The sequence below is a fragment of the Strigops habroptila genome, chromosome 7 (genome assembly GCF_004027225.2).
Source record: "Strigops habroptila isolate Jane chromosome 7, bStrHab1.2.pri, whole genome shotgun sequence".
In the NCBI taxonomy this organism is placed as follows: domain Eukaryota; kingdom Metazoa; phylum Chordata; class Aves; order Psittaciformes; family Psittacidae; genus Strigops; species Strigops habroptila.
The window spans coordinates 37,413,822-37,441,268 of NC_044283.2; the positions used below are offsets into that span (position 1 = coordinate 37,413,822).

The 27,447-nt window shown below is 37.8% G+C and overlaps 1 protein-coding gene across 6 annotated transcripts in view; it reads right to left on the bottom strand.

The window, feature by feature from the left end:
• WDR17 (WD repeat domain 17) overlaps positions 1-27,447 on the bottom strand; it is a 62,322-nt gene that overhangs the window by 9,834 nt on the left and 25,041 nt on the right. For 5 of the 6 annotated variants that reach the window (XM_030491904.1, XM_030491902.1, XM_030491903.1 and 2 more), the window contains 18 exons: positions 25,634-25,885; positions 24,724-24,846; positions 24,195-24,382; positions 23,380-23,548; positions 16,319-16,410; positions 15,119-15,201; positions 14,138-14,224; positions 13,234-13,398; positions 12,011-12,213; positions 11,734-11,883; positions 11,476-11,606; positions 9,605-9,730; positions 7,232-7,387; positions 6,871-6,935; positions 6,366-6,498; positions 4,766-4,857; positions 3,777-3,876; positions 2,336-2,475 (listed from right to left, as the gene is read on the bottom strand). In XM_030491904.1, the coding sequence (XP_030347764.1) occupies positions 2,336-2,475; positions 3,777-3,876; positions 4,766-4,857; positions 6,366-6,498; positions 6,871-6,935; positions 7,232-7,387; positions 9,605-9,730; positions 11,476-11,606; positions 11,734-11,883; positions 12,011-12,213; positions 13,234-13,398; positions 14,138-14,224; positions 15,119-15,201; positions 16,319-16,410; positions 23,380-23,548; positions 24,195-24,382; positions 24,724-24,846; positions 25,634-25,885 (2,455 nt within the window). The remainder of the gene's footprint in view (positions 1-2,335; positions 2,476-3,776; positions 3,877-4,765; positions 4,858-6,365; positions 6,499-6,870; positions 6,936-7,231; positions 7,388-9,604; positions 9,731-11,475; positions 11,607-11,733; positions 11,884-12,010; positions 12,214-13,233; positions 13,399-14,137; positions 14,225-15,118; positions 15,202-16,318; positions 16,411-23,379; positions 23,549-24,194; positions 24,383-24,723; positions 24,847-25,633; positions 25,886-27,447) is intronic. The other variant, XM_030491907.1, reaches the window with a different exon arrangement.

Consider the following 27,447-nt stretch of genomic DNA (forward strand, 5'->3'; position numbering starts at 1 on the left):
ATAGAAAATAACTAAACTACAACAGCAAATCCAAGGGTCAGGTTAACTGACCGTAACAACAGCAAAAAAAATAGCTTTCCAATGCTATTTCCAACCTAAAGAAGCTAATGCCAAAAGGTCTTTGAAAAACCCGTTATACTATTACCATGCAATAACCACTTTTCCAACTTACAATAGGCTCTTTTAGAATATAGAATATTTCACAAGTTTTTAAAACTATTTTCAAGATCAGTTACTCACATGGACTCATCTTCATAGGCAACTTAAACTTTTTTAAAAACTATTAGAAATTTTTCAGCCAAAAATCTGAAATCAAATGTTTATTAAAAAAAAGAAATAAATAAAATAATCTCTAAAGAAGCCCTCATATAATGGCCTACAAATGGTATTACCTGGATTTTTATTTTTTTTTTAAGAATCAAACTGAAAACATTGTCAGTATAAAGAACAAAATCAGGTGGCTGAGTCTGCATATGCAGAATTCAGTATCTCAAGTAAAATACTGCTAGCCTTCTGAATAGCAGAAGGTTGATTTTAACCATATTTCTTAAACACTCACACATTTTCCCAAGGCTGTAGATTTGGAAAGATGGGGAAGGACACGAATGTTTAGTTTGACATTTTGTTTTGATTTTGTATTTCAGAACACTTCTAAAAAACCAACCAACCAAAAACCCCATACCACCAAACCCCAAAATACGTTTCACTGATATCTTATTTCGTTATTAACCCATTAAGGTCCTTTTGGTATTCCTTGAGCTGCCTACAATTAAGTGTGTCTCTACAATGGAATGTTTCCAATTGTTAGATATCTCTAAGCAAAACAACTAGTAAAAACAAAAAGGGAGCCCTTCAAATATCAGAGGCCCTTGAACTCCAGCTTCCCCATACATGAACTTATACATGCAGTGGCCCAAGTGGTATTATGCTGTGCCAGTACCTCTTTATTACAAAATATGAAGAGATTCAGGATTCTCTAGCCTTTTCCTACCTAACAGAAAAATATGCTGTAATGGCTGCAAATCAGAATGCAGGATGGCAGGGTGTAGCTGTACTAGGTATTCAGTATAGCATATGAAACCCACTGGCAAATCCAAATGTAAACTTGGGCAATATGCAGTTTTATCATGTGTACCCATGTAGACTTCAGCGTACACATGCCATAAGTTTGCAGAAGTTTTATGTACATACACATAAATACCATACTATTATAAGTACTTGTTACACACTGAGATCAGAACTAGCTGTTGTTATGCAACTGGAAAAAATATACACTGTTTTTCTTAACGCTACGTCCAGTGCTTCCTGTCAGAGGCTACATAAAAATCACTCTTCACAATGAAGTCAGGGAGATCAGAGGAAGAGTTTCAGAGATTTTAAAAGCAGCAGATGAAGTTTACAAAAGAACCTTGTTAGAACTGGTGCAATGCAGAAATGCTAAATCATTGCAAAACCAAAGCAGCACATCATCCATTTCTTATTTCATCTTTTTCTAAAATGCTTCATTGTCTAAGGCAGGCTAAATGCTCTGTAAAGGTGAGTTCCACTAGGTTTCTCTCAGATACTTCAGCAAATAACTCTGTAGCAGAAAAATTGATGCTTAATTGCAATATCTGTTTATGCACACATTTTCTATGAAACGTTAATTCTGAAACACCTGTACAGATGCCAAATATACCTTAGAAAGATTTTCTGCTTTTCATTGGTCCACAAAAACATTGACCAAAACTGTGTCCTTTCAAGTAAAACCACTACAAGAAGGAAAAGAAAGCTTAGCAGAGATAAAGTTTCCCTTATACGCAACAGAGAAATTACTTCTGTAGAATTAAATAGTAATCTTATTTCAACCTTAAACCTTGTTAGTTATCTTGTATTCCTGAAATCAATATAAAATAATTCCTCAGCCTCTTAGATTTTTATATTTTTCAACCAAACACTTTAAAATCACCTCACAGATTCCACTTAAGTTTCTGTTCCTTTTGACTTTTTAATTCAGTTGTAGTCTTACTTTGTCCAAAGAAGTAATTTTTACTCAGTACAGACTAGGACTTGCAATGCTACTTATTGCCCAAGCACCTAGGTTTTTTTCAGCAGGTTTCATGCTCTCTTTGACAATGATTCTTCTCTCATTTACACTACATATAATGTATTTTGACATTAAAGCAGAACACTTGCATGCCCTGTACTTCAAAGGTTTAATATAGCAATTCTTATTCAACCTACCCATGGTAGTTTGGTGTCTATAAAAGTTTAAGTATAACACACCTTAATTGTTTTGTCGGGGGGGACAGGGGGGTTTGGGGAGGGCAGAATCTTTGGATTAAGAAATTCTTACCATGTTGTTACTGTCATACATTTTCTTGCTAGTAATTCTAGGGCATAATGTGTTGCTTGTGCTGCACTTTCTCCTAAGACAGTACCCACACTGATTGCCAACTCCAGTTCATTTCCACGAATCAGGTTTGCCATCGCAAGCTTGCTCAATGAAAAAATTATATCATTAAGGGACACAAGCATTTTTGGGGATTCACCATGTTAGGCACATGACATTCATTTTTGAGACTGCTTTTTACAGAAGGATAAAATAGGCATTAATTAAAGCAACTCTATATATAATTTGGGTCTCTTGAATGAGTAAATAATTGTGCACCATGTGTTAATCAGTTTATAAATAACCAAATAGATTTACTTTAACAGAATCTTCTTTTATTCAACCAAAAAGATTACATAAATATTATACCTAAAAAGCATGACAGCAACTCCTTCTAGTCTTAAGTAAGGACACTACGTTTCTAAGCACATATTTCCTCTCTTTTGATGAAAGAAGACTCAAAAAAACCAAAACCAACCAAACAAAAAACCAACCAAAGAAGGACTCTCTTGTTCTTACCCTCTCTGGTCAGCTGGAGTTGCTGATAGGCACAGCAGAATATTAAACAGAAAGACACTACACAATGACTTGAAATATGTCTATTTTGAAATACAGGCAATGACTGACTATTGATTTCTCTCTGAACAACCCATTATGATGGAATTTTACTCATTGGGGGGGATAGAGGAGGAAAAACATTGAGCCAGCAACAACAAAATCTAGAGAGAATGAGGGAAATAAACAATTTGTAAAACCACAAAAAAAAGATAGAAAATTTTATTCAAAAGTTTCCTATGTGTCACTGATTCCTACACAGACTGTTTCCTACAGTGGTGAGGCACTGGGACACGTTGCCCAAGGAAGCGTGAATGCCCCATCCCTGGCAATGTTCAAGGCCAGGCTGGACAGGGCTTTGGGAGATATGGTCTAGTGGAAGGTGTCCCTGCCCATGGCAGGGGAGTTAGAACTAGATGATCTTAAGGTCCTTTCCAACCCTAACTATTCTATGATTCTATAAGGTAGAGATTGCATCACAATAAAGTTCCAGTTCTGAACGGGTCTTTTGAGTCACCATAAACAGTAATACTTATGTGTATATGTATATATGTAAAGTACCTAGGTACCTCATATTTTCTAATGTAACAAGATACTAGATATATGAAAATACAGTAATAAAATACTACTTTCTGTACATGAGGGAAATCTTGAATTTAATGGAATCAAGGGGTATTGTAAGGATCAAACTGTCTCTATAAATTTATACAAAGCAAATACCAAGAGTAAGTAACATATTTTAGAATGTGGTACATACATTTTTAAAAACAGTTAACAAGTGGAGATGTAAAAAGGAAGGCAATGTTGGCCTTTTCAAGACCCTTCCACTTAAAAGAGAAAAAAAAATTACCTCTATATTTTCAACAGCCAGATGGCAACATGCTGCAAGCACTGCATGGCCATCCTGGAAATACCATTCTGCCAGTTCTTTACTGACCTTGTGCAGAAGCCTGCAAGAACAAAATGTGAATTATGCAAGGTTACTTAATTGGAGTTCTTCGGCTCTTAATTGATGTACAAGTCACCACATTTGCTTCTGTACCCTAAAATTTCTCTATTTGACTTACAGAAAATGACACCACTAGCTTTAAAAATGCAACCAGTTTGAGCTTCATCCACTACTTATGTTGGTGCACATTCAAGTGGGTCAGTTTTCCAAAATCTACATCAGTATGGAAATGTCTCTTCATATTGACAGAAGAGAAATCCAGTATTTGGATGTTCATGCTGTATCTGTGAACTCTGCATAAGTATCTCTCCATTTGCTCAGAAGTTGCACATGTAAATGAAGTAACTACACAGCCTCCGAGCTGCTTTTGTTACTACACACATAAATTGATAATGTAATTTAGGTTTTTTGAGCACTGTTCTAAACAAGGAGAGATGCGTGGTTTTTTTTATGGGCAGGTACAATGAAAATATGGCCATTAGCACACACTGTCAGAAATTTCACTGATGATAAACAGTAAAAGGTTCAGAAGACGCATAAAACGTAGGGTCTCACATACACTTGTTAATGCTAAATCTTACTCTACGTACCAAAAGTTCAATGTTAATATGCTACATATTTAAACATATTTAATTGCAGAGGAATGCATCAGGCAAATGAAAAGGATTTTTATAATACATACATATGAAAAATCCATTTGGTGCCAGAAGTGACAACAGAGGAGTTATTCAGAGTAGCATCAAATAGTAGGTAACTAAGTACTAGAAGATGTAATATTTTGTGTCAAAGTCTACATTGCTGATGCCAAATTAAACCACTAAGGTTTATCTCTCTTGATAACTTTACATTCTGTATTAAAATGAGACTTCAGATATAAAAGAACAACTTACTCATTATAATCATCTGTATTGTTTCCACCAGAATTTGAAGATCCACCTGTTGTGGAGAGTGGTGATATCTGTATGTTTCCCTCACAAGCTGCCTGGCAGTGAAAAAAAAAAAAACAACCAAAAAAAACCCCAAAACCTGAATATGAAATGCATTTTCTCAATCAAAGGGGGAGGGGAAAAAAAAAAAAAAAAAAAAAATCAACAATCTACAAAAATCCTTCTAAGGACCAGATATAACAACAAAAATATTTAAACCAAATAAATTATTTGTAGCTAAATCTTTGCCTACATTTACTCAGCCATACAAGAAATTTTACAGAAGCAAGAGACTTCTTCTTTCCTATGCATTTGTAGAGGACTTTTCCCAGCATTTAAATACGCTTAAAATGGACAGCGAAGGGTAAAACCTTGATTTTTACATCCCAAAGAGCAAATGGCTGTGAATGAAGGATGAACTCCATAGATACTTCTCAGTAGGTATACCAGCAAATCTGGAAAGATTCAGACACTGGCACAAGCTGACCCTTTTTCATGTCTGGCAATAAATTATTTCTGTCATTAAATAAGAAGAGATCAGTGTGGGTTCAAAGGAAACTCTTTCATGTGCTTTAAGGTGTAACTTGGTTAACAACATTAGAACTCAGGGCTCAGTTAAAAGGGAAAGACCTGGTATTTTATTGCTTAATATTATCTGATTAAACCTTTGAGACAAAGACTATTTTATGAATTGTACTAAAAGCAACCCCTGCAATGTCTCTCTTACAAGAAAAATAAAGGTCTTTCTAAAGCTTTACAATGCTTTAAGGTTTAAACATTATGACTTGTTGAATTTAAACATACCTCAAAGTTCCATTCTGTGCACAACAACATACAGATAGGCAATTTATAAAGGACAAATTCACATGCACTATTAAAGTTCTTATCTCTGAGGCAACCGAATGTTCAAGGCATGAAGAGTGTACCAGGGACAAATCATGACAGTTTATTTAACAAACTATATTAAGTATGCAGAAATTACTCTAAAAGAATAAAGGAATGGTGAAAGAGAGTGGGGGGGGGGGGGGGGGGGGAATCGGTTTCTCATGTTTTGTGTGCTGTTTAACTTGTGTTTACATCTGAATCAGAATGTGCTTTTGGTAGTCTCTTGTACTGTTTTTTGTACTAATTTGAAAATTTGGCTTCCTATATCGATTACTACTGCAATCGAGCAGTTTCACCCAAAGATTCTATAGCAAGTAATGTAAGCAAGATCTCAGTAGAAATGCAAGACAAATCTTACATATTTTTGATGTTAAGGACAATATCGGCTCCTGAAAATCAGGTTAATTTTCTATTTCAACCAAAAGCAAATACATCGGTTCTCATTTGGACATTTGATTGCCATTTAGAAGAACTGTGCTTAAAATCTGTAAACATGAGATACCTTTTTATGATTTCCAGATAAAAACTGGTCAATACAATATGAAAGTAAAGAGTAGGGTAGTATTATTATTTAGCCATTTTGCAGAAGTGAATAGAGCTAGTCTTTTAAATATGCTTGCCATCTTCAGAGTTATAAACAAATAGCTAAATACATCTCCCATACCGTCCTGTATAATACCTGTGCAACAAGAAGAGCCTCTTTAAGTTGGCCTCTTGCAGTAAAGAAAGACACTAGTTTCTTCACGTCTCCAACAGCTATACAGTATGGGATGACATCATCATTTTCTTCCTGAATTAACTGATCAGCTCTCCTAATTAAACAAATGAATAAAATACATAATTGATCAACTCTTCTCTATGGTATAGGTGTTAGATGAAGCTATATAAAGTTCACTGAAACCCATCTGCCTTTCCAGACCTCAGAAGACTTGCAAACTGTGGATACTGCACTAAAGGGCTCAAGTTGCAATTTATGCTCAACCCTTTAACTTGATTCCCATCAAAATCGTTGTTGAAATCCTCCACAATTCCACCCCAAAGCTTACTGAGAGCAAAAAGTAACATCACTAGAATGCTGTAGCAAAAGCAAAGTACAATTGGTGTTAGTATCCGTCCTTCCTACTTATCTTTGTCCTTCTATGGACAGAATCTACAATTCAGCATCATAATTTTTATTACCTTACCTTTGCATTAACTTCCTCCAATATTTCATTGAAACACCAGGTGCAACTGAGAGAGCTTTGTCCCACTAGAAGAAAGCAGCAATACATTTAACCCAATCATTTTATTTTGAGAAACAGCTATGTTTTTAACTAGTTTAATGTTTCTTACATTAAAAATAAATTTGTCAAGAGGGTAAATAAGGAATGAGCTATGCATTAGACTGCACATATTAAAAATAGTATAATTGGAGCAAGATTACACTTTTCTGCACTTGTGACCCATTTTGTTGCTACCTCATCTTTGATACGGTAGCTGGTTTTCAGAAACCATTCATTTCAGAGCAATCTTTCCTTGTTCTTCAACAATGTTCTGATATTTTACCTCTCCAAGTTCTACCATTAGTTCACAATATCGCTGAATTTGTCCTAATCTTAAATGTATTTCTGCAGCTTCTTTAAGCCTCTCTTCTTTGCTTGGTGCACCAATACCACCTCCAAACTTGGACATTTTTACTGTTGTCAGTTCTTGTGCCCTGGACTGAGGAAAAAAAACAACACAAAAACAACAGAAAATATAAAAAAGTTTAAAAAGTACAGATTTCTGTGGTGAAAACAAGTTTTCTTCAGAATGAATTAGCGTCAAACATTACAACGGAATACAAAGGTATTAATTTAAGAAAAAAATCCTTTTGAGAAAAGGTTAATTGGAAGATATTACTAATATCTTAGAAGTGAACTAATTAGAAATGCTTACAATGAGATTACAGTAAATTATTTATATTGTTAAAGTAACTATTAGTTTTGTTGCACATATTAATTTTCCTCGATTATTTTCCTTTAATCTCTTACATATATATATTTTTTGTATTCTCAACCATTTTCTCATATGTAATAGTAATTCACCCAGATGTCTACCACAAAAATCTTGATATTCATGAAATTTCAGAAAAACATCCATGAACATAAACCATACAGGGCTGGGAATTGTACTTATCACCATTACAATGGTGTTCACATAAAAGAATAAAGACAGTAGGCTCAATCGGTGTCCTGATCTATCATATCCAATGAACCTCATGACCAGTAAATGATTTACATTTCTAACCACTGCAATTTTGATATTAGTTGAAGAGACAAGACTAAATTTCTTCATCTGGCACAGTTTGAGAAACAAGCTATAATAGGATCACATACAACAAAAAAACCCAAAACCCCAACCAACCAAAAAACCCCAAACAACCAGCACAAAGGAGCTTTGCTTCACATTTCAAAAATTGTCAGTTTATCATCAGTACATGTGAGACAGTGTTTGGCTAGTCATGGCTTTACAATACCATACAAGAAGGATGACAAAGAATCTGTTTTTTTAAAACAATGTTACTTTTTTACTTGGCACCTCTATCTTTTTTATCATTTTCATGCTCAAGTCTCTGATGTATCCTCTCTGTCTGCTAAAACAGAAAAACCCACTTGCTCTAGGCCCCTACTTCATCCTGAAATATCTAGGTGCTGCAATGTCATCATCCAGTTTCATAAGGGAAAATGGTATTAGCAGCTATATACAAGCAGCCGGCATTACCCTATCCCTACTTTCTCTTAAAGCTCTGTAGCAAGATTCTGAGTCAGCAAAAAGGGGACAAAATGCTTTTAATTAATCCAGATCCATAGAATGAACAGCAATTACTGTAGTTACTCCAGGTTGCCTGAGTTATAAATGCATGAAAATGAGTTGCAGGGATAAACAGACTGCTTGCACTGCATAAGTCAAGAATTAAAGGTCTTCTGCTCAGCCTAACTGGTTGAGAAAACTGGTTTTGGGATACATGGACACACATACAGAGCATCACAGTATAAGCAAAGCAGCTGCTATTATTACAGTTAACATCACTAATAAAAAGCTTCTATCACTTAAGAGTCATCAGGTATGTAGGACACTTTAAGAGTCTGATTTTGCAAAAGACAGCCTGCAACAACAAACACCAGGTGATACCTGGCATGTATTTAGCCCTGGAGGTGGCAAGTGGGCTGTTCTGTATTTCCTGATCCATATCAATAGATAATCTTTCCTCTATTTCCAACTCAGTCATTAGAGTATGGGATTCTTTAGTATCACTGAGAAGTCCCTGACAATACCACATATCCCCATATACTGTGCAAATTGTATGTCTGGTTGCATATTCATATTTGCAGCTACTAAGAAATTTATGGCCTAGTACTTGAATTTCACATTCATATCTGAGTCACTCCAGCTGCGTATCTGTATTAATGTCAGGTTCTTGGTTTTCTACTCCTTCTAGACAGCTTCAGAGCATATTTCTGCTGACTTTCCACCATTTTCAGACATGAATTCCCCTGTCCCTGCATCTGAACAAACTCCATGTTTATACAACCAAATAATTTGACTTTATGGAATGTAGAAGTACAGTGTATGTAATAGGGAAGACAAACTCACTTCATAGCTCAAGCTTGTGATGCTCACTTTGCAATTTCGTTTTCATCATTTTAAAAATGCTTTTCCAGTTAATAACTGTAACCTAGCATTTTAACACTGACTGTGCATGAAGTCATACAGACTTAGCTAGGTGCTATTGTTATAACAGACTAGTATTGCACAAAGAAATTATACTGCACAAATATCTTTGGATATGAAATAAATTGTGACCCTTTTGCAAAGCATTAAAAGTTATTTTAAAAAATAAGTGAAATACTATGGAGATTAACAACCATTTCCACCTGCTGTTTATGCTTCACTTACCATTTTAAATCTAATGAGATGTTTCATGTGCATAATTCCTTTGCAGTAGTTTTGTGGAAGTAAACTGTCATCCTGTCCTTTTATTACAGCAACCAAATCCCATAAATTTTTGCTGCCTCCTGGAGGCTAAAATTTTTAGAGAAGAAAAGAGTTGTATTACAGTAATGTTCAAGAGAGAAACTTGAACTTATAAAGACATTGGAAAACATTTGTTCGTCGATTCCAAGAAATACAATTTCAGACCATTTTGATATTAGAAGCTTTTCTATGAAGACATGAACTAGTTCAAGATACTACAACTCTGTCTTCTTGAAGGCTATGAAGATACAGCAAGATCCATGAACCTAAATATTTGGTTATGTGTGGACACAGTTGGTGGCTCGCCATTAGAGTTTTCCCTTTTGGTCCCAAAAGAATGCAAGCTGTTTGGTGGCTACTACTGGCATAAAACAACATTCATCTGCTGGGATGCAGATGCTGCCCCAGTGCTTGTTTACCATTTTCTGTAAAGCAAAGGTGTGGGCCAGGCAAAAAACAACTTCAAGGATTGACTGCCACAACCTGGTTTACTATCTTAATATTAAATCTTAAAATAGATACATATGGTATAACTGTATATGCACAGAATCTTTCAGGCCATCAAGGCAATTATTTTTTTTTAATAAATTTGAAGCATTTTTATTGGTCTAACATTTGAATCAATCCTTCTGTAGAACTAGGACAATGGCTGAACATTGAATGAGGCCTAAAAGAGAGAAGAGAGTGAGTAATTAAAAGACTAAAAAAAAAAATAAAAATCATAATTAAACCCGACTTGAAAGAGCTTTTCTAAGAACAATAATATTACAAGTCGGGGGTGGGGGGCATGGAGAAGAGAGAGACTATTCCCTCTTTTTTCAGTCTGTTAAAACTCTTATTGACTGCTCATAGTTTAAGCACAGCACTGTATTTTCTGGACTCAAAAAGCACTGAACACAGCTGACCAAGAGAAGATTTTGTTCTTGGAATATTCTAATATTCTTATAAAAGTTTTACTGTCAAATCAACATGGGACATCAATATTTGTAACTTCTGTAAAACAATGAATTCTATAAAAATATATTTTTAACAAAACAGGAAATTTCAAGATTTGTAATTGAGGCAGATTGTTTTGGCATTTCATACACTTCAATTTAGCTAGAAATCAAACCAAATATTTTGGATTAACTAGGCCTGTGTAGATCAGTGTGTCGACTTAAATTACAACAGAGCTTGACACAAGCTGTAGTTCCAGGTCATTTTTATCCTCATTCTACCTCAACTTCAGTTGCTGTGCAGGTAAGCACTTTCAGGACAGTTTCTATTTTTAACTCAATTGCAGAGAGATGCTGCAGTAATGTATAGGAAATATTACGGTGCAGTAGACCACAGGGATGGGTACTGGGGCATGGGTCACCCAGATCTACAGCTCCTAGAAGGTAATACAGCGGTTCTGACATAGACACTTGGGCAGTTCACACCTTATCTGTAACGAGGATGTCTCTTTGATGGATTAAAATTAAAAACTCCAATGCAGTTTGATAAAACATATCTTATTTGCTTGAATAGAAAATTCTTGCCAAATCAAACCTTTCCTACAGAAAATTAAATTATCCCTCTTATTACATTTCGTGAAAAATTGGTGTTTACAACTGACAAAGAATTTAGTCATGGACATTTTTACATGCAGAACTGTTAATAGACAGAATTGATTTCTGCGTATTTCTGAGATTCCTTTAAGAAAAGGAGAAAGAAAAAATGGTAGAAAAGAAAAAAATTTCACTTTTGGGAACTGACTTCAGAAAAGAAAGTCACACACATTGACAACATCCTTAAGTTTGCACAATACTTACTGTAAAACATTCTGAAAACCACCTTAGTTTTTTTACTCGAGCATTTCCTGTTTTTTTTTCCACATCTTGTTTAATATCTCTGGAAACTTTACCACACAGCAAAGGAGGAGCACCAGATTCCACAGCACGATCTAACACACACAAACATACATCAAAATTTAAAAAAAAAAAAAAAAAAAAAAAGAAAAAATAAGAAAAAAGGAAAAAAATAAAGTAACATACAGAAAAATAAAACAATGGTATATACAATCTACTTACCTGTATTACCAATAATCTCATCCCAACATCTATCTGCTAAGATATTTATTTGTAGAGGATTTATAAGAGGTGTCAATGACCAGAGTCTCACAGTGGAGTCACGAGAGCAAGATGCCATAGTAAATGGACGACTAGGATGACACGTTAATCCTAGTAGAGAGGGCATTTAAAAACGTAGTCAAGTAATTAAGTTTATCTAAGAACTAATATGATTAAATGATCTTATACAGTATATTAAAATGCCTTTCAATACAGAAATAAAATTTAAAAATATTACCATATACATCTGCACCATGATCACAAACTGTGTCCAAACATGTTCCATCTCTTGTGTCCCAGACTCGAATTGTATAGTCCCAACTGCCAGATACCAGAAGGTAAGGAATTTCAGGATTCCACATCAGTCCCCGTACTGGAGCTGTATGTCCACTAAGAACATTTATACAAGCATCCTGTGTATAATCCCATATTCGAACAGTACTGAAACAGAATAAAAGAAGAAAGCTTCTATACTGGACACTAAGAAGCATTTCTTCACCGAGAGGGTGGTCAAACAGGCTTTTAAACTGTGAAACTCTCAGTTTGTGAATTGTGAAATTATACAAGTAATGAGGAAGAATTCATACCAGCTTTCTTACTCTTCTTCCCTTTTAAACAAGTAAGTTTCCAGCATTTCCTTTTCTTTTCAACAGTTGCTATTGCTGGGTACAGCTAATTGAGCAGACTACAGAATTAGAAAAAGTTAGTTTCTTGAAAGGATCATTGTAATTCTGGCTAAATTTTACTATGTAATTAAATAAGTTACCAAAGCTCTTTCATGGCAGCAAAGCTACCTATTACGGTTTCTCCAGTGCTGCAAAGGGGCAATTTGATAGGCCTTGCTTCACAATGTAGAATCTACAAGTTAAAAGGTCATTTTATATATTTACATATATATTATCCTACAGCAATATGAGCTCACGTGTGACCCTTGCATTCTGTTAACTAGGTACTGTATCAGCCTAGGTGCTACACAGGTCATCCAAAATTGTTCTGAGTTTGACTGTGAACAGGAGTGTTAGCAAGTATGACAAATTCAAAGGACTGCTTACTTTGTTTTACCTAGGACTAAGTTATCCAGTGATCTCCTCCCCTCAAAGTGTGACTGTATTCTGGAAATGCCTCTGCACCTATATCTTCAGACATGATGTAAGCATGTGGTATCCTTGTATCATTCCTGGGAGTAACATGTATCAGCCACTAACTCTACTCTTGGGAAAACATTGGGAAAGTTGCTTTGCTACAGCAGTTGCGACAACTTTAGATAATGATCCTGCTGCCCAAACACTGCATTAAGCTAACCGCAAAGCTACAGCCTGAATTGGAAGAATGCAGAGATTTAGATTATTCTATTATTCACAGAATTTTTGAAGGTACCATCACCAGTACTACTAAAGATCTTAAGTTTCTCTAATAATCCTGCTTGAGTTTTAAGTTTTCTAATAGTTCAGAAATACATACCCATCATCAGAGCCACTGCAGAGGATTCCTTCTCTCAGAGGAGACCACCGTACATGAAACACCTTTGCAGTATGCCCTGTAAAAACTTTCAGTGGCTGATCAGAGCTGGTTGCCAAGTAATAAACACGAACATTTTTATCCTCACAACCAGTAGCTATCATATCTCTGAAAAATAAAAATAGCGAAATCCTCAGTCACAGGAATCATAAAAAGTACTTAGGCTTTTTAGTTTAAAAATAAATATGTGTATTTTGCAGTTTACTTTTAAAAAAGTGTATTTTTGCTTCACCTTCGTCTCTTCATGATGTAACTACTGATAACCCAATAAAATACACTAAATCAGAAAAAACGTGATAAAGATCCATTAGTTGCAATAGGGAGCATTTGCACTACACTCTGACCAAGCACCCAACACACAATTATGAATAGATTGAATTACCATATGATTGGGGTTTTTTTTGTGAGAAAAGGTTCTCATTTTGTCATTAGGAATTATCTGCAAAATTACCACATATCACAGTGTATTTAGTTGCCTGCTATATCTTCAGCTTAGCAGTCATTAAAAGGAAGTCAATCTAATCAAACTAAGCCCCAGTTTCCTGGTATTGAATGCCTGACCTTTTTTTTTTTTTCTTCTATTATATATTCAGTCAGATAATATTTTTTTTATCTCTCGTCAATATGAAATGATTCTCTTTTGAGAGTTAAGTAAGTTCACGCTCGGCAATGAAATACACTGCTGAGAATATAGAGCTGCTACAGACATATACTACAGTGGAACAGAAACAATTTCAGTGCTCTAATATCACAGTAAAAATCACATTCTAAATAACTTTGTGTTACTTTATTGGTAATTAATTTTAATGGTAAATATTATCAAATCTTTGGGTTAATTTTTACTTACTTATTGTTTTGACTCCAATCACAGCCAAATACAGCAGCTGGATGTTTGTACTTGTGAAGAATCTTGCCATCAATGGTTCGAATAATACTGAAACCAATTAAAATGTAATATTATGAGGAAAAAAGCATTCTGAGTAGCATATCCAAAAGTCAAGTTTGATTCTGTGCAAATAAGCCAGATAAAAATATGTATATGGAAAGAATATATGAAATCTTTATTTTTACATCCCCTCAACTACTAAGGCTAACTATACATTTCCCAACAGAACATTTAATTGGACTTCAGAGTCCATGTTCCTTCAGAAGGACTGTAAAGATGTCCACGAGGTACCTCCCTCCCTGAAAGGATCCTCATGGCCAAAATCTAAGTTGTAGCTATGGTTTTTAGGTACAAAGGGATTTAAGGATTATAAATAAATAAATAAATAGACTGATTGCTTTCTAAAATTCATTCTTATTATATTTGAGCTGAAATAACATGGGTAGCAGAGAAAAAGAACGATCAAGGATTTAAAAATGTACTGAAACACAATACATACAAGATTGGTCTCAGTGGGCAAGTTTTACCCATAAGCTATTATACCCCTGTAATAGAATTGCAATTACTTTGTTCAAAAATAGAGATTCCTAGTCCTAGAACTGACAAACTCAAAAAAACTCCTCACTAAGCCAAAGACAAGTAAAGTGGGATACCTTTAGAAAAGTGTCCTCCATATCTACAGATAAGAAACCTAGAAGAATATTCTTGGCTAAAAATAAAATCAATATTCTGCTTCACTATCAAAGTGTCTTAGACACTATTTTGTTTGCCTTTATTTTTTTCTTAAAATCATGAAAAACACATCCAACAAGTACAGGAGATCAATATAATCCAAGTTTTGCCCAGCAAGAAAAGTTTTCAAATTAACCACTAATAGTACTATCAAAGCTTACTGATTTAAGTGTATTTAGCAATTTTTTATTTTCTTCCAATAACACTCACCAAAATCCATCACTGCTGCAGGTTGCTATTCTTTTGGAATCTTTATGACTCCAGGCAATGCAGAAGATTCCATTCTTTCCATGCTTCAAAAAATGCAAAATACCTATCAATAAGAAATAATTCACCCCTTTTTCTCTCATCTGTTGACTCATCTTTTTTATTTTATTCTCCTATGGGCTTCAGCCCTTTTCTCCCAGTCAAGAATGCTGTACAAAAACACATTACAGTGAGTCCTCAGTATAGCTTGGATATTTGAGAATCCAAGTCCAAAAAACTGGGACTAAGAGGAGAGACAGTAAAGCTGCCACACTATCCAGGATCCAAGAGACAAAACCGGGTCAAGCTGAAGAATGAGCCACCCATAACTATATAAACCTGAAGCTTGAATAAATTATAGCTACTTGTTGGAATAATGAAGTTAGTGGGCATGAAATGTGAAAACTTAAGTGGGACATGTATCAGGACAAGCCTTTGAGAAAAAATGTTTACTAGCACAAGTGCAAATCTGAGTGTTGGAACTCAGGAACTCCTGTATGTATGTATGCATAATTGTTTTCCGCCTGCTCCCCACCCCCATCTCTGTCTTCTTAATGAGCATCCTTTGTCCTCCAATGCTGATGCCACAGTTAATTATGTCTGTATAATCTTCAGATTGCAGCTATATACTAAGATAGTATACAAAATAATATAAAATACTACATATATTAAATAGCTCCTTCTTCCAATAACAGTTATGCCACTGTTTCAGGACTTACGAATGCTTCCATAGATTTCAGGTAACACAAAGCAAGATTCTGAACAAGGCATGCTGTTTAGTGTGCTGCAAAATAGAGCTTTAGTGGTCTAGACTTCAGAGAGTGAAAATTTTTCTGAGCCTTACGTTTGAAAATACAGAAAAGCATTTTAGATTTTGATACCCAGTTTAAAGTTTGTATGTCCATACACATTTACATTTTTAAGACTTAGGCAGGATTTTGCCATGTATCACAGCAAATTTTAAAATAGTGGTGCTTCGTCATTCTCATGTCACAAATCCATTCTGAGGAGATATAAGCTGGCATCCACATAATTCTTTCTATAGATTTTTATATTATAGCACCTTTTAAAAGCCTACAAACTTTGACCTATCTTTATTTATTGACACTAGAGGGAACGACTAACTTACATTTCATATCGACAAAACAAGTAACCTCATCTTACCTCACTGAATCTGGTTATCATTTTGCCTTTTTGGACATCCCAGATGAAGCCACCATTTCTGGATGTTGCACCTGCTATGCAGTTCAGATCTCCTTTAGAGAAAAATATTTGTAAGATCTCACAATAAATATAAGATCACAATGAATTAAATGAATATAAGATCACAATATTAAAAGAATTGCCAAGGTGAGTATCTCCAGAGAGGACGCCTTTAACACCGGAGCGGGGGGAAGCACAGGGTCCAGGAGCCTCAGTTCGGAGCGGCAAGAGCGACCGAGGGAGCCTCAAGTCCTCGACAGGACTTGCCCAGGAGCCGGCAGCTCAGCTGACGCGAGCAGCTGACTCACAGGGGGCGGCGCCAGGAGTGACGGCACCAGCCCTCAGTGGGGAAAAACCCATCCCAGGGGGCGCGAGCGACCAGGAGCGCGGCGAACAGGGCGTGGCGCGGCAGTCAGGGCGTGGCACGGCAGTTTGCGCAGCAGTTCGCGCAGGCAGGGCGAGCGGGATGGTGAGCACTCGCCTCCGGAGCAGGGCCCGCTCTGGGAGCTCTGCCCCGGCGGTGGCCAGCGCAGGCACCCAGACAGAGCCGATGAGAGGGGAGGCTGCAGCGCAGACCTCGGAGTGTAGAGAGTGCCTTGACTGGTCTCTTGAGGCGAGGGTGCGCAATGGACAGGGCTGCACTCGGTGCGCTCTGGTGGAGGTCCTCCTGCAGCAGGTGGCTGAGCTGCGGGAGGCTGTTGGAGAGCTAAAAGATGCCAGGGAAGCTGAGAGGAAGCTGGGCTGCTTGCTCCAGGCCCAAACTGCACAGGGGCTGCAAACGTCCGGCACTGCTCATATAGGAAAGAAGGAGGGCAGCAACCCAGGAAGCTGGGAATTAGTCACGAGAAAAATGAACAAAAAAAGGAAGAAGAGGACAATTAATGGCAAGGGGCTTCCTCCTAAATCTGATGTCCCCACCCAGAACTGCTTCGCAGTTCTGCAGGGGGCTAATGAGAAAGCACCCACCACACCTAATGAGCATCCTGCTGATGCACCAGTAAAGAGGATCACTACTGGTGCCTCCAGGAAAAAGCAGAGGGTCATAGTAGTAGGGGACTCTACTTTGAAAGGCACAGAGGCACTCATCTGCCGGCCTGATCCAGTCTCGAGGGAGGTGTGTTGCCTGCCAGGGGCTCGGATCAGGGATGCTGCTGAGAGGCTGCCTGCTCTAGTAAGTCCTGCTGACTATTACCCCCTTCTAGTCGTCCATGTGGGTGCTAGAGATAGAGATAGCAGTAGCCTGGAGAACATTAAGAAGGACTACAGAGCCCTGGGAGAGGTGGTTAGGGGCTCTGGAGCTCAGATAGTTTTTTCATTGATTCTCCAGGACAAAGGGGAGGACCTTAAAAAAGCTAGGCGCGTTTGGCAGGTTAATAAATGGTTAGAGTGGTGGTGCCATAGGCAGGGGTTTGGCTATTTAGAACATGGGGCTCTATTTGGGAGGCCAGATCTACTGGAGGCTGGTGGAGCTGGTCTGACAAAGAAGGGGAAGAGCTGTTTTGGTAGGAGGCTTGCCAGGCTGGTCAAGAAAGCTTTAAACTAGATGTGTTGGGGGAGGGGAGCATTGATCCATCCCAACACTCCTGGTCAGTTGCCAGCACCTGTAATAAGTGCTTGGAGTGATGTAGAGATGTTCCAGCTGCCCCAGCCATTGAGTCGGCTGCATTTGGAGCTCGGCTAAGGTGCCTCTATACAAACGCCCGCAGTATGGGGAACAAGCAAGAGAAATTAGAGATGCGTGCAAGGCTACGGGAATATGATGTCATTGGTATCACAGAAACATGGTGGGATGGCTCCTGTGACTGGAGTGTCGGAATGGAAGGTTACAGGCTGTTTAGAAAAGACAGGCCAGGCAGACAGGGAGGGGGCGTTGCTATCTATGTCAGTGATAGGCTGGAGAGTATGGAACTCTGTCTGGGGATGGGTGATGAGGTAACAGAGTGTTTGTGAGTCAGGATCAAAGGGAGAACAGCAATGGGGGACATTACGGTGGGGATCTGTTACAGGCCGCCTGATCAAGAGGACTCTGTGGATGAAGCGCTCTACAGACAGATAGGAGCAGCCTCACGCTCGCAGGCCCTTGTCCTCATGGGGGACTTCAACCATCCTGACATCTGTTGGAGGGACGGTACGGCCCGGCACAAGCAATCCAGGAGGTTCCTCGATTGTGTGGAAGACAACTTCCTCTTTCAAGCAATAGAAGAGCTGACGAGGAAAGGTGCCATGCTGGACCTTGTGCTCACCAACAGGGAGGGACTGGTTGGAAATGTGACACTCCAGGGCAGCCTTGGCTCTAGTGATCACGAGATGGTTGAGTTTGAGATCCTCAGGACGGTGAGAAGAGCATGCAGCAAGCTCACTGCCCTGGACTTCAAGAAAGCAGACTTTGGCCTCTTCAGGAACCTCCTTAGTAAGGTTTCATGGGATACAGTCCTAGAGGGCAGGGGGGCCCAAGACTGCTGGTCGATATTCAAGGATCACCTGCTACGTGCTCAAGAGTGTTGCATCCCGACTAGAAGAAAGTGCAGCAGGAGGGCCAGGAGACCTCCATGGATGGACAAGGAGCTGCTGAGGAAACTTAGGGGGAAAAAAGAAGTGTATAGAAGGTGGAAGCGAGGACAGGCGGCCTGGGAAGAATATAGGAGCATTGCCCGAGAAGCTAGGGACCAGGTTAGGAAAGCTAAGGCCCAGCTAGAATTAAGTTTGGCAAGGGATGTAAAAGATAACAGGAAAGGATTCTATAGATACGTAGCAAATAAAAGACAGACTAGGGACAATGTGGGCCCTCTCCAGAAGCTATCAGGAGAACTGGCTACCATGGATTTGGAGAAGGCTGAGGTTCTTAATGACTTCTTTGCCTCAGTCTTCACCAGCAAATGCTCTGACCACACCACGAAAGTCTTGGAAAGCAAATGCAGGGACTGTGAGAATGAAGACCTTAGGCCCACTGTAGGAGAGGATCAGGTTCGAGACCATCTTAAGAACCTGAACGTGCACAAGTCCATGGGACCTGATGAAATCCATCCACGGGTCCTGAAGGAGCTGACGAATGAAGTTGCTAAACCACTGTCCATCATATTTGAAAAATCCTGGCAGTCAGGTGAAGTTCCCGATGACTGGAAGAAGGGTAATATAACCCCCATTTTCAAGAAGGGGAAGGTGGAAGACCCGGGGAACTACAGACCAGTCAGTCTCACCTCTGTGCCTGGCAAAATCTTGGAACAGTTTCTCCTGGAAAACACGCTAAGGCACATGAAAAACAACAAGGTGGTTGGTGACAGCCAACATGGCTTCACTAAGGGCAAATCCTGCCTGACCAATTTGGTGGCCTTCTATGATGGAGCCACGGAACTGATGGACAGGGGCAGAGCAGTTGATGTCATCTACCTGGACTTGTGCAAAGCGTTCGACAAGGTCCCACACGACATCCTTGTCTCTAAATTGGAGAGACATCAATTTGATAGATGGACCACTCGGTGGATAAAAAACTGGCTCGATGGCCGCACGTGAAGAGTTGTGGTAAATGGCTCGATGTCCAGTTGGAAACCTGTAACGAGTGGTGTCCCTCAGGGATCGGTTTTGGGACCAGTCCTGTCCAACATCTTTGTCGGCGACATGGACAGTGGGATTAAGCGCGCCCTCAGCAAGTTTGCCAACAACACCAAGCTGTGTGGTTCGGTTGATACGCTGGAGGGAAGGGATGCCATCCAGAGGGACCTCTACATGCTTGTGAGGTGGGCTGATGCCAACCTTATGAAGTTTAACCAAGCCAAGTGTAAGGTCCTACACCTGGGTCAGGGCAATCCCAGGCACTGCTACAGGTTGGGCAGAGAAGAGATTCAGAGCAGCCCTGCAGAAAAGGACTTGGGGGTGTTGGTTGACGAGAAGCTTAACATGAGCCAGCAGTGTGCCCTTGCAGCCCAGAAAGCCAACCGTATCCTGGGCTGCATCAAAAGAAGCGTGACCAGCAGGTCGAAGGAGGTGATCCTGCCCCTCTACTCTGCTCTTGTGAGACCTCACTTGGAGTACTGCGTACAGTTCTGGTGTCCTCAACATAAAAAGGACATGGAGCTGTTGGAGCGAGTCCAGAGGAGGGCCACGAGGATGATAAGAGGGCTGGAGCACCTCCCGTATGAAGACAGGCTGAGAGAGTTGGGGCTGTTCAGCCTGGAGAAGAGAAGGCTGCGTGGAGACCTCAGAGCAGCCTTCCAGTATCTGAAGGGGGTCTACAAGGATGTTGGGGAGGGACTCTTCCTTAGGGACTGTAGTGGTAGGACAAGGGGTAATGGGTTCAAACTTAAACAGGGGAAGTTTAGATTAGATATAAGGAAGAAGTTCTTTACAGTGAGGGTGGTGAAGCACTGGAATGGGTTGCCCAGGGAGGTTGTGGATGCTCCATCCCTGGCGGTGTTCAAGGCCAGGCTGGACAGAGCCTTGGACCACGTGGTTTAGGGCAAGGTGTCCCTGCCCATGGCAGGGGGTTTGGAACTAGATGATCTTAAGGTCCTTTCCAACCCTTACGATTCTATGATTCTATGATTCTATATTATCTGACTAATGTGTTTCTACTTTAAGTTCTAGAAAATTAATATAAACAGAAGAAATCAAAAGCACGTAAACAAGAGATTTTCATATTTTAAGGCCATCATTTGTTACTGTCACAAATATCAATTTCAACAAAAGCCTGCTTTTCTACATTCCTATTTTGAGGAAAGGACAAAATAAAAGGTCTATTGTTGTAAAAAGTATTCTCAATGCTTGCTGAAAGTCTTGCAGTTAAGGTGACAAAAAAAGGAATGTCCATGATGTATATGACTCAAACTGAAAAAGAGATACAATTTCAATGTGTCAAGCTGAAAAGTTGTAGCAACTAAAGCATCTTCTGTTAAAGTTCCCTACATACTAAGACAAACGATGAAGATCAGGACATACGTTGTGGCTTAACCCCAATCGGCAACTAAGTACTGCACAGCTGCTTGCTCACCCTCCCTCCTCTTCCCCCATGGATTGAGATAAAACAGTTTAATAATTGAAATAAATTAAAATGCAATAATAATAATAGTGGGGGGGGGGAAAGATATAGAGAGAAAAACCCCAAGAAACACATGTAATATTAATAATAATTATAGAAAATAAAAAGATAGAGAGGAATAAACCCCAAGAAACACAAGTGATGCACAATACAATTGCTCGCCACCCACTGACCAATACCCAGCCTGACCCAAGCAGCGATAGGCCCCTCCCGCTCAATTCCCCCCAGTTTCTATACTGGGCATGATGTGCTGTGGTATGGAATAACCCTTTGGCTAGTTTGGGTCAGGTGTCCTGTCTCTGCTTCCTCCAGGCTTCTTGTGTCCCTCCTCACTGGCAGAACATGAGACACTGAAAAGTCCTGGATAAGGGTAAGCGCTACTAAGCAACAACTAAAACATCAGAATGTTATTGGCATTATTCTCAGACTAAATCCAAAACAGCACTGTACCAGCTACAAAGAAGAAAATTAACTCTATCCCAGACAAAACCAGGCCACGGTTTTCTTAATCTTGCACCCCTACGGCACCTAGGCCCATTAAGAGTGTACCCAAATCTGTAACCACACTCTACAGGGCAGAAAATCTAAATATATGACTCCATAGTGAGAAAATGAGAACTAAATTCAAGCTTAATCCAAAAGCCACTGAATCTTCCTCATCACAATGACCCTCTATCCCAATATAGCTACACTTTTCTTAGATAGCTTTAAGGTATATTTATATAAAAGTTTTGACTGTTATTTTATACCACACACTTCAGAGGTGGAAAAGGCAAACTGCAAGAGAAGTCTAGGAAGGTACATATGTAAGATGGAAAGAGATTCAGGTTGGAGAATGATAGGGAAGAAAAAAAAGAAAAAGAAAAAGTGCGTAAACACTATGTTCAAAGGTCTTTTGAGGCCAAATACAAATGGTAGCATGCATTGGATTATATATTAGGAATAAAGCACAGGGAACCTTCTAGGAGCAGGGGATGTAAAAGAAGCAAGAAAAGTTCTGTCTGGGATGGACAGGAACTGTTGGACAGGATGGTAAGGATCTCAAGTTGAAGCACATGCTTACAATTAATTTAAATTTACTTTAAAAAACTAATAAAGAATCAGAACGCAAGACTTGAAAAGCACCTCTCCAGTGAACAAACTATTCTCTCAATGTGAGATACTACTACAAACTGAATTTAAATTTCAAAACAAAATAACACAAAACACCATATTTCATATTGCCATAATTGCCATATAGCAAGACAAATCATCTGTGAAGAGGAACAAGGTGCAAGAGAATCTAAACTGAAGGAAGTGCAAATTCATTTCACATGTGCAGACTACATTAAGCTTTCCATCACAATATTTTTTTCCTGTCAGCTATTATTTTTTAAAAAGCATAGGAGAGAAAGGCAATGAGCTGAATTATTTAGACTTTTCAAAAAATGCATCTAAGAAAGCCTACCTGTCATCAGCTATTGTAATACTAATAACTATCAGTCCCAGGTTCATCTAAGTGGGTTGCTGAACAATTTTAAGAAGAAAATTTCCCACTGACTTCAGTGACTTCTCTAAGAAAATGTAGCTGTTTTGGAGAAAAGGTATTCTTTATTCTAATAAAGTAAAAGCAGAGCTCTTCAGTGATTAGAATCCTAGACAAAGAAGGAAGAGAAAGAACTAAATGCATACCTTCCACTTTTTCAGCACAAAATAGAATCTGGATTCCTTCCCACACACAAAAAAAACCTTTTCATCATTTGCATAATGTAATGCTAGAAAGGTTCTGGAGATTTTTCTCCCTCCATTCTGACTCAGTATGAAATACTAAGATCATTCCTTATAAACACAAGCCTCAATACGGTTTGAACCACTGAATTATACAGGTTTCACAGATAATAGTTCAGTTATGTTTAAACCTTAGAAGATACAACTAATACTTTTATAACAGAAATTTTGCTAGTCAATGCTAATTCATAGAACATTTACACTTACAGCAAAATATTCTTACCTGGAGCCCAAGAAATGGAATAAATAACCCCCTCATTACCAGGAGATGTGTAAACCGCTGTTAAAGTATTTATGTCCCAAACTTTTATTGTGCCATCAAATGAAGCTGTAGCAAGAAGATCAGGGTTATCAGGTTTGAATTTGCAATCAAAGATGGTCTCAACATGTCCCTTAAATGAAACAAATATTTAATCCATTTTTATTACATTTGATTTTTTTCAGAAGTCCAACTCTAGATCAAACTTTAAGATAAATCGTATTATAACCTGTCAAGTTAATTATGAATTCCAGAAAATCTGTACATTATGGCTCACCAGTCAAAATTAAAAGGCATAAAATATCTTGGTCTATAACACTCTTTCATAGATCATTATTAAAGACAGAAAAATTCTGCCCTGAAACAACAGCATATGCAATGCCAGGGACTTGTTAGCATCTTCCACTGGTACTGAGTTGCTAAAAAATAAAATTAAAAAGTTTAGCTGACCCCCCCCGACCCCCAAACTATTTAATTATTTAAAACAAAAATAATTTTGACCTTTAGGTAGATGTATCAGACTAAAAAGTAAAGCTTTGTGTGTTGATCATGTTTTATAAGTTTTCTAATATTCCACTCAGTTTTTTGTATTTCTAAATACAGTCTATGTTCTATTGCAGTTTAAACATCAATCCATTAGAAATGACACATTTCAATTGCTTGTTTTCCAAGATACGTATTTGTAGAATTTAACTTGACTTCATTCTCCATTTTTTGCCGGTAGAAGAGAGCATATAAGACAAATAAACTCCCATTCCAAAGACACAGATGAAACATACCAAATCTCTAAGGAAATCCCACTTTCTGGCTCCCATGTCATAAAGTCCTACTCCACCATCCATGAAGCAACAGACAGCGTGACCAGGAGGAAGAGAAAATGCTTGGTTTTGGGTTAAAGTTGGAGGAGGAATAGCCTCACTTGTTGAGGACGTATAGTGATTTTTAGTAGGACGCTGTGATGAACATGCTTCGCAAAATAAAGCAAAAGATATAAACAGATAAGATTATTATTTTATTTTTTCATTTAACATTAGTAACAATTATAAAGAGTACAATGCCTTTTATTCCAATAAGATTAAGAACAAAAGAATTCCCGTATGAAGCCTGGCTTACTGAAGAAGGACCTTACAAAGTGCTTTATCCTATACACATTTGTCTAGCCCACTGGCACCTGAGGATACTTTGTTTAATTAAGAACTACAGGGCCAACACAAACCTACAGAGATCAACTCAGATATAACAAGATTCACGAACAAATTTTCTTAACTTGCAGCCACTGCAATGAGTTACAACCAAAGTTATACTCACACTTTTTCTTTGGAGGAGAACTTAGTACATGCAAACCATGGAAGCCAGTTTTCTTCAGTTTAAAATTGTCTATAGGTGTTGCATGTGACACATTCCAAACACGTAACACACCAACCTGAGAATCTGAGATTTGGAAAAAAAACCCCGAAACAATAAACCACCATACAAACCCTTTTTTTTGTTTTTTAATTTATTTGTTTTTTTCTGTACACAGAAGTATGTGGTTAAAGGACTGATTTAAGCAAAAATACAACGAATAGAACTTAGAATCCTAAGATTCATTTTGTAACCAGACGCTGTCACCTCCATTGTAATATCACAATTAACAACAATAATCATTCACATTATTTAAGCTTCAGTAGATAAACTTTATGGGACCTCTTTCATTAGAATGTATTCTGACAGACTCACTTTCTTTATTCATTAGTTCAACCTGACTGTTAATGTCTATGGTGTAGAAAAGAGGCAGGAAGTAGATTTAAGAAAAACCAACAAAACCAAACCCTTCTGAAAATTGGGGAAGAAAAGCAGAGGATCAAGAAGTGATATCTGCTAGTACAACACATTTTTATTCCTGTTCCCTAAGTAACTCTCATATTTGTTGCTAAAGTGTGCATGAGGAAAATATTATTTAGTATAAAAAAAAAAGTTTAAAGAAGTCATTTTGTTTCCGTACACAACAAACAAAGTAAGTAAGAATTGCTCAGTGCAGTATTCTGTTCTTTTCTACAGTTTTATGGTTGGGGTTTTTTGGTACAAAGCAGGGGGGTTGGAACTAGGTGATCTTAAGGTCCTTTCCAACCCTAACTATTCTATGATTCTATGCTTTCATTTGTAGAAATGTTAAGAAACAGAAAGACTCAGTCCGATACTTATTACCTTTGTATATATCAGGAAATAAAAGGCTTACCTCCAGTTATGAACATTCCAGGTGCACTAGAAACCCAGGCTAAACACTGAACAGATGCTACTGCACTGGGAAAATTGAAAGTTGTGATACAGGACAGAGATTCAGAATCAACTAGTCGAATACCATTATGCAAATTAGCAACAAGAAGGTAGTCAGTTGACAAAGGGTCCCACTCCAGCGCTGTAATTGGATCCTCTTCATCTGTTCCTTCAAGAGACTCTGGTCTTAAGACATGTTTCTGATTTTTAGAACCTTTGAGGGCACAAGAAAACAGATTATTTCAACATGAAATCAAGTATATTCTTTAAAATAGTTACAAGGTTTGCAAACACCATTTTTATCTCTCCCTGAACTTTTTAGTAGCCTGCTCTACTGTATGCACCCGTGAAATTAGTGAAGCTGTTTTGCAATATTTGACTTAAAGCATTTCTGGCTCCATTAGAAAATAGAAACAGCTGTCAGGTTTATTAACATAATTTTATACTAAAAAAATGTATATTAAATCATATACATTGTCCTAACGATTTCCATGAGTAAAGGCCTGCAGCACAGCCTAAAATACAAGCCTTTCGAGCAGAGGTAAATCTGCATACCTCAGTAAACACAGACAAAATAAAGGCAGCATGAACTAGAAAAAAGAATGTGGCAGTCAAAAAAATGTGTATGAACAACTGTGTTTAGACTATTTTCTTACTCAAAACTGTGTGCAATTATGAAGTGATCATAGATTCGGAAGCCAGAACATGCCATTAAATATCTCGCTTGACACCTGCCTAAAAGAAGACTATTTCACTTGATGATCCATGCTATCAAGAACCACGATTTTTAACATCATGCTCATTTCCCTTGTTTTGTTTTCCTTTTTTTAGACAGAGCTGAGTCTTAGTTTTATAAGAAAATGTACAGTCTAAATGAGTAATTAATAACATAGATCTGTAGTTCTGAAGTTGTGATCTTGTATTTAAAAAACCCAAAACAACACAATTTTGTACCCATTTTCTAGAAACAAGGAATTGACATCTTCAATTATTCAATTTTTAATCTAATTTTCAATTTTAATAATGAAGAATCCAATTAATTTGTCATATTATGATAAATGCCAAGACCTACCTGTATTTCTTAATGATTGATGTAGAACGAAGCCTACTCTGATACATACTAAAAAAAAAATGCTGAAAAGTTTTTGTTCACTAGGGAACATTCTTAACACTAAAATAACTCTCACTATGATTTTCTAGAGAAAAAGCACTCCATATATGAAGTATCTATCAGGCATAACAACAGGAATAACATCAAAAATATAATAGCTGCTTTAAATTTGCCAAAAATTTGGGGATTCTCACTTTTTTAACAATGTCTCCTTGCTTAAATTTCAGCTAAGATTTTTTTCGTTGACTAAAAATCAATATTCAAATGAAAACTAAGAACTGACAACAAAGCAGAACTGTCATTTTCCAGTTAGCTTTACAACAACTAAAGGCAAAGAATCCTTGAGTGTTCAAAGCCTGTCATGCTCAAACACTTCAGTCCCAAGAAAGCACAATCAGCTGATGGGAAAGTATGGATATCTAGGAGCTATTCAGTTTTATCTGTTCCTCACAAAAGATTCCAGAAGTAAAGCTCATGGAAACCTTATCTGCTAAATTTGATTTTCCATTAAAAGAAGACATCCGCACTATGAATCATGCAACTGAGTCACAGTGTGCTTATTTTAAGAACAAATGGAGATAAACTAATACAGAACATTTGGATCTACATGACTGCACTGTATTTCTTTAAAAATAGGGTACTAATTTTAAATTCTTGCATATTTT